Consider the following 11,164-nt stretch of genomic DNA (forward strand, 5'->3'; position numbering starts at 1 on the left):
CCCTTTAAGACGGGCGCCCGGGTCCTCCGACCGGGCCGGCCTCCCCTTTAAGGGCATTTAAAGGGGCCGCGTCCGGGCCCCGGCTCCTTCTCCGGCCTCCGCCTCCGGTCGCCATGAGCGGCGCGAGGCGGGGCGGCGGGGCCGCCCCGAAAATCCCCGGACGCGAAGCGGCGGCGACGGCGGGGAGGGGGTTTCCGTTCCGCCGACGCAAAAGGCCTCTCTCCTCCTCCTGCCGCTCCTCTTCCCGGCCTGCGCCTTTAAGGACCCGGGGGGCGACGGTTGGGGGGAGCCGGCGCGCCCCGCCGCGCGCGCGCCCGCCCGCCCTCCTCGTCTCTGGGTCCGGACTCTCGGGGCTCTCGCTCTTCTCGCCTCCCTTCCCCTTCTCCTTCTCCTCCCTCCTCCTCCTCCCTCCCCGCCCCGCGGGGCCGGGCGGACATTTGATACGTCGGACGGAATTGCGCGAGGGGCAGGGCGGGAGCGGCGGCCCCCTCGCCCCCTCCCCCCGGTTCCTCCTCCGGCCTCTCCCATTGGCCGGCTCGGGCCCTTCCTCTCTCCCCGGGCTCCCATTGGCCGCCGCTGACCCGAGTCTGCGCCCTCCCCCTCCCCGAGTCCTTCCGCCCTCTTCTGCTTCGCGCTGATTGGGCCGCTCCGTGACGTCATCGGCAGGCCGCGAGAGCGCGGCGCCCGTTCGGCCGCGCGCCGCGGCCGTTGAGCAGGTTGAGTCGCCTTTCGCCGGCCGCGCGCTAGTTCGCGCACGCGCGGCGGTTGGCGCAGGCGCGCTCTCTCCCCGGCTCTACTTTTTTTTTTTTTTTTTTTTTAGGCCGGCGCAACCCGAAGCGGAATCCCTCCGCCGGGCGATGCGGCCCCGGCGCTTTACTTCGTCCGCCGCGCCTGGTGGGAGAGGAAAATGAGTGCTTCCGACCCTTCTGCCCCAACCGCCTCCAAAAGCGGATTCGTAGCCCGATCTTGAGGGAAGACGTCCTCCTCCCTAAATGTCCAATAAAAAGTTTGAGAAGGAAGCTGTCCCCTCGGTGGCCAACCTGAACTTGTCTCTCTCTGTGGCCAAATGGTATATTCCAAGCGCTTAGTACAGTGCTCTGCACATAGTAAGCGCTCAGTAAATACGATTGAATGAATGAACTTTGAGAGCTGGGGAGGAATTGACCTTCTCACCGTCCCTTCTGCCCGCAGGAAGCGCTCCATCAATACCATCGATCGGATCGATGAAGACGGGCCCGGAAAAATGCGTTTTCCCAATGGTTGGCCCGGCTGCCTTGCCAAACTGAAGGAAGGCAACTTGGCCTTCCCTTAATAATCATAACGTTGGTATCTGTTAAGCGCTTACTATGGGCAGAGCACTGTTCTAAGCGCTGGGGGAGAGACAGGGTCATCAGGTTGTCCCACGTGAGGCTCACAGTCTTCATCCCCGTTTTACAGATGAGGGAACTGAGGCATAGAGAAGTAAAGTGACTTGCCCACGGTCACCCAGCTGAGAGGTGGCAGAGCTGGGATTCGAACCCATGACCTCTGACTCCCAAGCCCGGGCTCTTTCCACCGAGCCACGCTGCTTCTCTTCCTCTTCTCCCAAGTGAACGTCACACTTCCAGGCCTTCCGGGGTTTAATCCCAGCTCCAGCAGTGAGTGGGGAAGAGAGAGAGAGAGAAGGCGAGCGCAGAGGAGACGAGAAGCATATCCAAAACTTTATTAGAAATATAGAGAATCAGAAAATGATACCCCACTGGCCTTGGGCTGCGTGGGGGGCGGAGGGGGAGGGAGGGGGTTTCCTTCCGGGGGACTGGGAGGGTGGACGGCGGCGGCGGTCCTCCGGGAGGCTGGACGCTAGCCGTCGTCCTCCCGGAGGCTGGGTGGACGGCGGCATCCGTCCTCCCAGTCTTCCCGGAGAGTGGGAGGGGAGAGAGTGGTTTCCGTTCCCCCGGAGACCGGGAGGGTGGTCGGTGGCGTCCGTCTTCCGGAGACCGCGGACGGTGGCGTTTGTCCTCCCGGAGGCCCGGAGGGCGGACGGTGGCGCCTGACTTCCAGAGACCGGGAGTGCGGACGGTGGCGTTGTCCTCCCGGAGACCGGGGGGGTGGACGGTGGCGTTCGCCTTCCGGGGACCGGGAGTGCCGACGGTGGCGTTTTGTCCTCCTGGACGCGGGGAGGGCGGACGGCGGCGGCGGTCCTCCCGAAGACCGGGAGGGTGGACGGTGGCGTTCAGCCCTGGACGGCATCCCCATCCTCTCGCAGCAGCAAGTCGTCCAGCTCTTTCAGCCGCTGCTGCAGCAAGGATTCCAGATCGAGTCCGGGGGCCGGAGGGGAGGTGGGGCCCCGGCCCGGGGCGGGGCGGACCCCCCGGGAAGGCCGGCGGGGTCGGGGGAGGCTGCTGTCTCGGAACTCCACTGCCCTCCGCAGCTTCCGGGAGCTCGTGAACACCAGCGATCCGTTCCGTTCTCGAGGCTCCTCAAAGATCGTCTCGAAGGACCTACCCGGGCGGGCGGGGAGGTCAGGCCTTTTCGGAGGGCTCTTCGTCCGGCCCTTTCCCCCCCATCCCCCAGCAGCCCCAACCCTACCCCGATCTCTGTCTCCGTTCTCGCCCGGCTCCTCCCGGCCCCCTTTCCCCCGGCTCTCCCAGCGCCCCTCACCGTTTGGCTGTGGGGGACCGGTAATTCTTGTTGGTGTAAATCTCCTCCAGGCTGAACTCCTTCTTGTTCAACCTGCCAGAAAGGAGGCAAGGGTCAGAATCCACCTTCCTCGCCCTCAGCTCCCTCTCCATCAGACTTGGTCTCTGACAGAAAATAATGATAATCGTGGTCTTTGTTAAGCGCTTGCTCTGGGCCAAGCCCCGGCCGTACCTGTAATCTGTTTCTTCACTCACGTCTGTCTCCCCCTCTAGACCCTAAACTCATCGTGGGCAGGGAACGGGTCTGTTAAACTGTTATCCTGGACTCTCCCAAGCGCTCAGCAAGGCGCTCCGCACACAGTAAGCGCTCAATAAATACGTCCGACTGACCGAATACTAAGCAGCGATCGGATCGGACAGGTTGCCCCGCTGCTGGCCTAGCGCAGAGTGCTGCTGTGGGAGCAACGGAGCCGCGGGAAGCTTCGACGGTATAAATGGGTCCCGCGGGTTTAAGGAAAAAAAAACTACCAAAAACACAAAAAAAAATGACAAAAGAAGAAGAAGAAAAAAAAACCAACAAGAACAAAAGAAAAAAATCAACAACAAAAAAAAGCGACCCCCTCCGCCCTCCGCCTGCCCTGTCTGTGCGAGGTGCTGCGCCGAGCTCCTGCCCGGCTACTTGCACGCTGCGCTCCGGGCCCCCGCGGGGAACGTGACTGACAGGGAAGGGAGAGAGGTGCCAGTGGAGCCGAACAAACCACTAGCGCTAGAATCAATTCCTCCACGCAGGTTCTGGGTCCTGAAGTCTCAGGACCGAGGCTCGTCCGTCGTTCCCGACGGCGGACTCCCGTCGCGTTAGCAAAATAACGGCGCTTTCAAGGAGAGGAGAATTAGCCCCCAGCCCGCTCCCGCCGTCCCGCCCCCGTCGGGAGTCCGGGCCGTTTGAATACCCGGACGCTCCGCCGAAAGACGGCTCCCAGGTAAACCCCGGAGCGACACGGGACACAAACCAACGGGTGACTTCGGGGGCGACACGTGATTTAGCGTCCCGGTCCGAAGAACCCCGAGGACAGGAGGAGGCAAGGTCGCTCGAGAGATTTCCGTAGCCGGAAGGACAGCCAGGCGGCGATGGCCCATCTCCCCTCTACTTCTCCCCCCTGCTCACCTGACCGGTCGGGGTAACCCCATTGGGGTGAGGCTCGGCTGAGCCCGGGCCAGGGTCCGCCGGATCCGGAACCGGGAGACCTTCCCCATAGCCTGGAGAGAAGGGAGTTACGGAGTCAGACCCCTGCCTCTCCAACCCGGCGTCCGTCATGCCGTCCTCCTGGTGGCGTCAACGCTGGCCTCGGCCTCTCTGCCTCTACCTTGGTCTCGGAGTCGGAGAGCCCCATGTCCTCTGGGGTCGGGTGTTCCTCCCCCTGCGGGGAGCCAGCCCTGGCCAACGAGAAGAAGAAGGAGGAGGAGGAGAAGGAGAGGAGGAGGAGGAGTCTCGTCGTGCTCCTCACCCTTGTTGTCCCGTTCCCCCCCTTCCTTTCCCTCCCCAGAGTTCTCCACGTCGGACGCCTTCCTCCACGATTTCGAAGCCAGCCGTCCCGTGCCCGAACCCTAGGCCGCCGGCGCCGACCGCCCCGCGCCTCCCTTCCCCTCCAGAAACCGGCAGAAAGGGGGAAACCTAAGAGCCGGCGGGGTCCGGGGTAAAGTCGGGAGACTCCGAGGGAGGTGGGCTTAAGGGGAGCGGGGAGACGACGGGGCTGCGGAGCTGGGGGTTACCTGGGTTGAGGCGGGTCGGGGAAGGAGGAGGTGGTGGAAGCGGCGGAAGGAACGCAGGCGCAGACGGCAGCGGTGATAGTGGGAGCGGAGCCCGGTCCCCCGAGGGGAAAGACTTCTTTGCGGAGACAGGGCCGGGAGGCCGGGGGCGCCCGGGCGAGCTCCCCACCCCCGACCGTGTGCCGCCGGGGCCGGGGCCCGACGGGCCGGGGCGGGGAGGCCGGCCAGGCGTCCCCTTCCCCCCCCGGAGCCCCCAGGTCCGGGCAGGAGCGGCTGCGTCCCAACGGGGGCCGGGGAGCCGCGGGGACCCCGGGGTCCCGCGTCCGCCACTGGCGGATGGAAGGCCGGGGACTCACCGAAGAGCCTCCGGGCTCCTCGCCCCTCCCGGCCTCCGAGATGGCGATCTTCAGCTCCAGCTTCACGGGGGCGGCCGGGGGCGGGGACGCCGCCGGGGGAGCGGGAGCGCTGGGGGCCGGGGAGGTCTTCACGGGGGTGAGGAAGATGTCGGCAAAACTCTCCAGCTTGGAGCGGACGGAGCGGAAGAGCGGGGCCAAGCCCCAGGGGCCCAGGCGGGGCCGCAGGAGGCTGGCGGGCGGTGGGGACGGGGACTCTGACCCAGGGCCTGTGGGGGCGACGGAAGGAGGGAGGAAGCCACGGGGTCAAAAGGTCCCTCCCTTTCTTGCTTCTGGGCCAAGTCCTAATTAGAGTAATCATCATCTTCATCATCATCTTCGTGGTATTTGTTAAACGCTTACTGGGTGCCAGGCACCGTACTACGCGCCGGGGTGGAGACCGGGTTGGAAAGAGTCCCTGTCCCGCTGGGGCTCCCGGTCATAATCCCCATTTTACAGATGAGGGAACTGAGGCGCGGAGAAGTGAAGCGACTTGCCCAAGGCCACACGGCAGACAAGCGGCGGGCCCGGGATCAGAACCCATGACCCGACTGCCAGGCCCGAGCTCCATCCACTATGCCGGGCTGCTTGTGGGCGGGGGTCGTGTCCGTCACACTGTACTCTCCCAACCGCTCAGTACAGCGCTCTGCACACGGTAAGCGTTCAATAAACACGACCGACCGACTGACTGGTTTAGGAGACCGATCCCTGCCCCTCCCCTGCCAGGGAGCGGTAGAAGGGGAGGGCCTCGGCCCGGTTCGACTTTACCACCCTGCCTTCTCGCCCCCAAACTCCCCAAACCCGGACGGCCCCCTCCGTCTGCAGACCGCTGATTCCCAGGGGACTGGCACGGGCCCTCACGTCATTAGAGCCCCATCCCCGAGGGGACGGTCGTCCGCCGACACCGGAGCCCGTGTTCCTGGGAAGCCCCACGTGAAGGGGTCTTGCGTGAGACCGATGCCACGCCCTCCCGTTTCTTCCAACATCCCAAGGGGCCGGGTGCCAACCCGCGCCGGGGGAGAACCGACTGCCCGCGGACCTGCCCGTCTCAGGCAGGCGAAACTCTGTCTCTCCTGGGGATCCTCCCTGCTTGCCCAAAGCCCGCCCCTTCCCGCCGAGCTCGGCCCAGCTCAACTCGAGATACTCCGCAGCCGTCTGAGTTAGGGCCGTGTCTGGTTTGCATTTCAGTCGGGGTGAACCCGGACGGCACCCAGCAGCAGTGCATTATTCCAGTCTAGTCTGCTTCACCTCCCAGCCCAAATACCCCAGTAACCCTTTCCCAAGTCGAACCTCACCCAATGAGACAGGAAGGCTCTTCAGCCTCCGTCTGGCTTCCACGGTTCCTTCAGCCCCGGCATCTCTGAGCCCCCGTCCTGTCCCTTTGCAAGTTTCGCCAAAGTAAACTCAGAGCCAGCCTGGAATTCTCACCTCAGGCTGTCACTCAAACTACCCTTTGGCCACCAAGCTCCCCCTTTTCTTTTGGTTAGGTGGGACGTCATTTGGGGTTTGTTGGCTTATTTGGCCCCAAACCAACTCCGTACCATGGTATTCATTAGACTGGTATTCACCGATTAGACTGTAAGCCCGTCAATGGGCAGGGATTGTCTCTACCTGTTGCCGAACTGCCCAATCCAAGGGCTTGGTACAGTGCTCTGCGCGTAGTAAGCGCTCAATAAATACTATCGAATGAATATTCATTAAGCGCTTACGAGGTGCCGAGAGGCGGACTAAGCCCTGGGACCCTCCGGCCCAGATGGGGCTCCCAGCCTGGGTGTATCGGATGGGTCCTTTCCACAGTTATACAAAAGCGCCCTCATTTCTCTCCTGGGCTCTTTCTTCCCTGGCGATTCCCGGGAGACAGCCCTCTGCGGTCTCGCGGTGCTGCCGCCCAAACTCCCCACCTTCCCCGGAAAGGCGGCCGACGGGCGTGGGGGTGGGGTTCTGGAGCCCACCTACCTGGCGGACTACAATCTGAACGCTCCCCGGAAGAGGCCGCCAGGAACGCTCCAGCCGGGGCCCGAGAGGAAGGTACCGATGGGTGGGGAGTCGAGAGGAGATCGACTCTGAAAGTCGAGGAGGAAGCAAGTCACGAAGGCCACGGCTGAACCCAGTCCTCGAAGGCCTGACCGGGCCCCCCGCCGGATGAGCACCTCCCTACGCGCCCCCCGCCCACCTCCCCAGCCCCATTAATCACCTCCCGGCATCCCCCATCTTTTCCCAGCCCCCTCACCTGCTACAGGTTGGGCGGCCCAAATCCGCTGGCTCCTTCCGGAGGGTCTGGGGAAGAAATACGAGCCCCTGAGGCGTGGGGAGGAACATCGCTCACGCCCCCTCCTCCTCCCGGGCTTCCTACCCCCAGCCCCTGGCTCCCCGCTTAAAACCCGGGCAGCCCGGCCGGCCCCCATCCCTTCTCCTCCCTGTCCCGACCCAGGTGTCCGGGGCTCCCGTTTTCTCACAAATAGCTCCTGGGTCTCGGCTGTGGGGCGGAGCGTCGCGATGTCCTCCAGGACCACGGCCAGGACCTGGCGGGAGGCCTTCTCCAAGGGGGAAGGGCCCCTGTCCGCCCCGGGGCCGGGGCTCCCCAGCTGCAGCTGTCTCCGCCGCCTTCTCGGTGTCCTACCGCCCCTTGGGGTTCGGTACAGCGGCTCCCGGCAGAGGGAGTGCCCATCGGGGGGGCTGGAGGGAGAGACACATGGGGTTGGGGGACAGTAAGAAGCCCAGCTTCCGCCTCCCCGAGGCGATGACCGCCTCCTCCCGGGGGCCGAGTCTGGACCCTCTCTCCAGACCCTCACTCACCTGGTTAAAGGATCCCAAGGGGAAGAGCCGGTCTGGGTGTCGGGGGGCCGAGGGCGGCCGGACTCCGGGCGGTCGGACTCCAGGCGGCCGCTGCGGCGCCGGGGGGTCAGGGCCGCCTCCGGGGGCGGCCCTTTGGACTAGGGAGGGGAGACGCGGAGAGACGGAAAGTCAGAAAAGCGAGGGAGTGGAGCTGGGGGAATAGTGTCTGGGGGTTTCTCTCAGGGAGGCAAGAGTGTGAAAAATCCCAAGGGGCATCACTTCTGAGCGCAGACTGCAGGCACCTAAACTTAGGGAGGGACGGATGGACATGCTGAGGCTGCGTGGAGGAGGAGGAGGAGGAGGGAGAGGAGGAGGAGGAGGAGGAAGAGGTGGAAGAGGAAAAGGAGGAGGAGGAAGAGGTGGAGGAGGAAGAGAAGGAGGAAAAGGAAGAGGAAAAGGAAGACGACGACCAACTTATAGGACTGGAGAAGCAGCGTGCGCTAGGGGAAAGAGCCCAGGCCAGGGAGTCGGAGGACTTGGGTTCAAATACTGACCGCCGCCCCCCACTTGCCTGTCGCGTGACCTGGGGCAAGTCACTCAACTTCTCTCTGCCTCAGTTTCCTCAACAACTGTAAAAGGGGGACGAAACACCTGTTCTCCCTCCTGCTTGAGACCGTGAGCCCCGTGTGGGACGGGGGCCGTGGCCCACCTGCCTAGCTCGCATCGACCCCGGCGCTTGGAAGAGCGCTCGGCGCACAGTAGGCGTCGCGATCACTATGAAGATTAGGACTCGTCGAGGAGGGTCCGGTTCTGCGGGGCAGATCCGAGGCCCCACGTTCCCTCCTTTCTCCCCTCCTTCCGGCACTCACCGTGTGGGGGACCGACACGTCCTCTAGCACCACGGCCAGGACCCGCTGGGAGGCCTTCTCCAGAGGCGAGGGTTGCCCCCCGGTCCTCTGCGCCAGCCCGGGGTTGTCCGGCTGCAGCCGCCGCCTCTTCGGGGAACCGGTTTCCCATGGGGACCGGACCAGTGGCTCTCGGCACAGGGAAGGGGCCCCGAGAGGAGGGCTGCGGGGTGGGAAATAAGCAGGAAAAGCGGGAGACGTCAGCAGGGCTCAGTCCAGGGTCCCCTTTCCCACCGGTCCTGACGGGGCCTCTGGCGAATGCGGCGTCCCGGAGTCCCCCTGGACCTGCCGCCCCCGATCCCCCTTTACCTTAGGGGCCGACGGAGGTCACCCTGAGGAAGGATGGGCAGAAGGGGCCTAGGGGTCAAAGGTCACACTCTCACCTGGAGTCTTGGGGCCAGTCCATGGGGGTGGCGGCGACTTCAGGGTGCCCTGAGGTTGTGGGGGCGGGGAGGGGGGGTCCCAGGCTCAGCCCCTGGCTGCGGCCTGGCAGTAGGGGAGGGGAGGGGATGAAGGCCTGACCCTTCCCTGGGACAATCCTCCCCTGCAGGACGCCTTCATTGCCGGGCCCAGCGAGCCTCCCGTCAACCGGGCCCCGCTCCTGCTCCTACCCCCGCCTTTGGGGGGTTCCTCCCTCCCTCCAGATCCCTCCACATCCCATCCTGTCCCGCTGCCACCCTGAATCACCTTCGGAGATTCCTTCAGAGACCTCCTCTCTCCTAGACCCCTCTTCTACAGCCCCGCCTCGGATCCCCTCAAAACCGTCCCCTCTCCCCGGTCCTCAGGGACTCTCCCCCTTCTGCTTCGCTTCACAAATCCTCCCCGCTTCTGAATGCATCCCCTCAGGACCCTCCCTTTGCCCCGCAGTCCTTTTCTTTTTCCTTCCCCTCAACAGATCCCGAGGACGGGGGTGTGTGGGGAGGTCCGTCCGGCTCCCTCCCCTCGTGGGGATGATTTTCCGAGCTCGCCCTTCACCGGGTTTCGGCGACAAGCTCCGTCCCCCGCCTTAAATCCTCCATCCCGGGCTCCCCTTGCCCCCCGACCCCCGGCTGATTGGCTCCCGGGGTCCCTACCCGCTCCGCGAAGCCCTCCCTCTCCCCACCAACCCCCCGCGCCCTTGGGGGAATGAAACGGGATCCGTCCCGATCTTCCCTTCCCTTCTTTTCCCTTCCCTTCCCTTCCCTCCGCCTCCTCCCCCCGTCCCGCGCGCTCCCGCGCGCGCCCCCGAGCGCCGCTCACCACCGCCTCTCCCCGCTCCCCGGCGTCTCCCCCATCCGGCTCCTTCCCCGCCCGGCCCGCCCCCGCCTCGCCCAATCGCCGCGCCCCTTCTACCCCCGGCCGCCCGGCGCCGACCAATCGGCGGGCGCCGTCTTGCGGGGTGGCCGGCGAGGGGCTGAAGCCGCCGCGGCGGCCATCTTATCTGTGGGCAGGAAGCCAAAACGCCCGGCCCCGGACCCTCGGCGGCGGGGCTCGGGGGCAAAGCGCGAGGCGAGGGGGGTCGGGGCGGCACCTCCGAGGGGGCGGCGGTTCTTGGAGGGCCATTAAAAGCGGCCCGCTGGGGCCGGAGAAGGGCGGCGAAGTCAAGAGGGCGCCATCTTTTTTGAGGGCAACGACGGTACCGTTGTTGGGGAGCCGTGCTAGCCATCGCCTGCTCCCGCGCAGGTGCTCGGGCTGCCCGTCGCACCGTTCCGGCCCCCTCGCTCCTGAATCGCCTTAGAGCCGGAACCTAAAAATAATAATAATCATCTTGGTATTTGTTAAGCGCTGACTATCTGCTGTTCTAAGCGCTGGGGGGAGATGCACGGTCATCAGGTTGTCCCACATGGGGCTCCCAGTCTTCATCCCCCTTTTACAGATGAGGGAACTGAGGCCCAGAGAAGTCAAGTGACTTGCTCAAAAGTCACCCAGCTGACAGGTGTCGGAGCTAGGATTCGAACCCACGACCTCTGACTCCCAAGCCCCGGCTCTTGCCACTGAGCCACGCTAGTCACCTAAAGCCAGAGATCCAGGGATTAAAATCTAGTTTGATCAATAAAGTTAGAGATTAATAGTGATGATGGCATTCGTTAAGTGCTTACTATGTGCAAAGCACTGTTCTAAGCGCTGGGGAGGATACAAGGTGATCAGCTTGATCCATGTGGGGCTCACAGTCTTCATCCCCATTTTACAGATGAGGAAACTGAGGCCCAGAGAAGTGAAGTGACTTGCCCAAAGCCACCCAGCTGAGAAGCGGCTGAGGCTGGATTTGAACCCATGACCTCTGACATTTTACAGATGGGGTAACTGAGGCCCAGAGAAGTGAAGGGACTTGCCCAAAGTCACACAGCTGACAAGGGGCGGAGCCGGGATTTGAACCCATGACCTGAGTCCCAAGCCCAGGCTCTTTCCACTGAGCCACACTGTCAAGCCATCTTCAGGGGCCCAAACTGGGGGTTGGGGCGGGGTGGCTGGTAAGGGGCTCTTCCTCTGCCGCCCAGGGTCAGAGAGGAAATAATAATAATAATAATAATGATGCTATTTTGTTAAGCAATTACTATGTGTCAGGCACCGTACTAAGCGCTGGGGTGGATACAAGCAGATGGGGTTGGACCCAGTCCCTGTCCCTCATGGGGCTCACAGTCTTAATCCCCCTTTTACAGATGAGGTAACTGAGGCACAGAGAAGGTAAGTGACTTGCCCCAGGCCACTCAACAGACAAGTGGCAGAA

The 11,164-nt window shown here is 64.0% G+C and overlaps 1 protein-coding gene across 1 annotated transcript; it reads right to left on the minus strand.

Moving 5' to 3' along the window:
* Positions 1–1,679: 1,679 nt before the first annotated feature.
* On the minus strand, positions 1,680–9,648 carry PRR14 (proline rich 14). Its single transcript, XM_029057684.1, has 12 exons — positions 9,145–9,648; positions 8,841–8,943; positions 8,422–8,620; positions 7,574–7,710; positions 7,234–7,453; positions 7,008–7,054; positions 6,734–6,840; positions 4,389–5,007; positions 3,983–4,052; positions 3,784–3,875; positions 2,641–2,712; positions 1,680–2,480 (listed from the first exon to the last, which is right to left on the minus strand). Exons 2-12 carry the CDS (start codon positions 8,861–8,863, stop codon positions 2,213–2,215), a joined length of 1,854 nt encoding a protein of 617 aa, XP_028913517.1. The 5' UTR covers positions 8,864–8,943; positions 9,145–9,648; the 3' UTR covers positions 1,680–2,212.
* Between the last annotated feature and the right edge of the window lie 1,516 nt (positions 9,649–11,164).

Source organism: Ornithorhynchus anatinus, chromosome 2, assembly GCF_004115215.2.
Source record: "Ornithorhynchus anatinus isolate Pmale09 chromosome 2, mOrnAna1.pri.v4, whole genome shotgun sequence".
Taxonomy (NCBI): Eukaryota; Metazoa; Chordata; class Mammalia; order Monotremata; family Ornithorhynchidae; genus Ornithorhynchus; species Ornithorhynchus anatinus.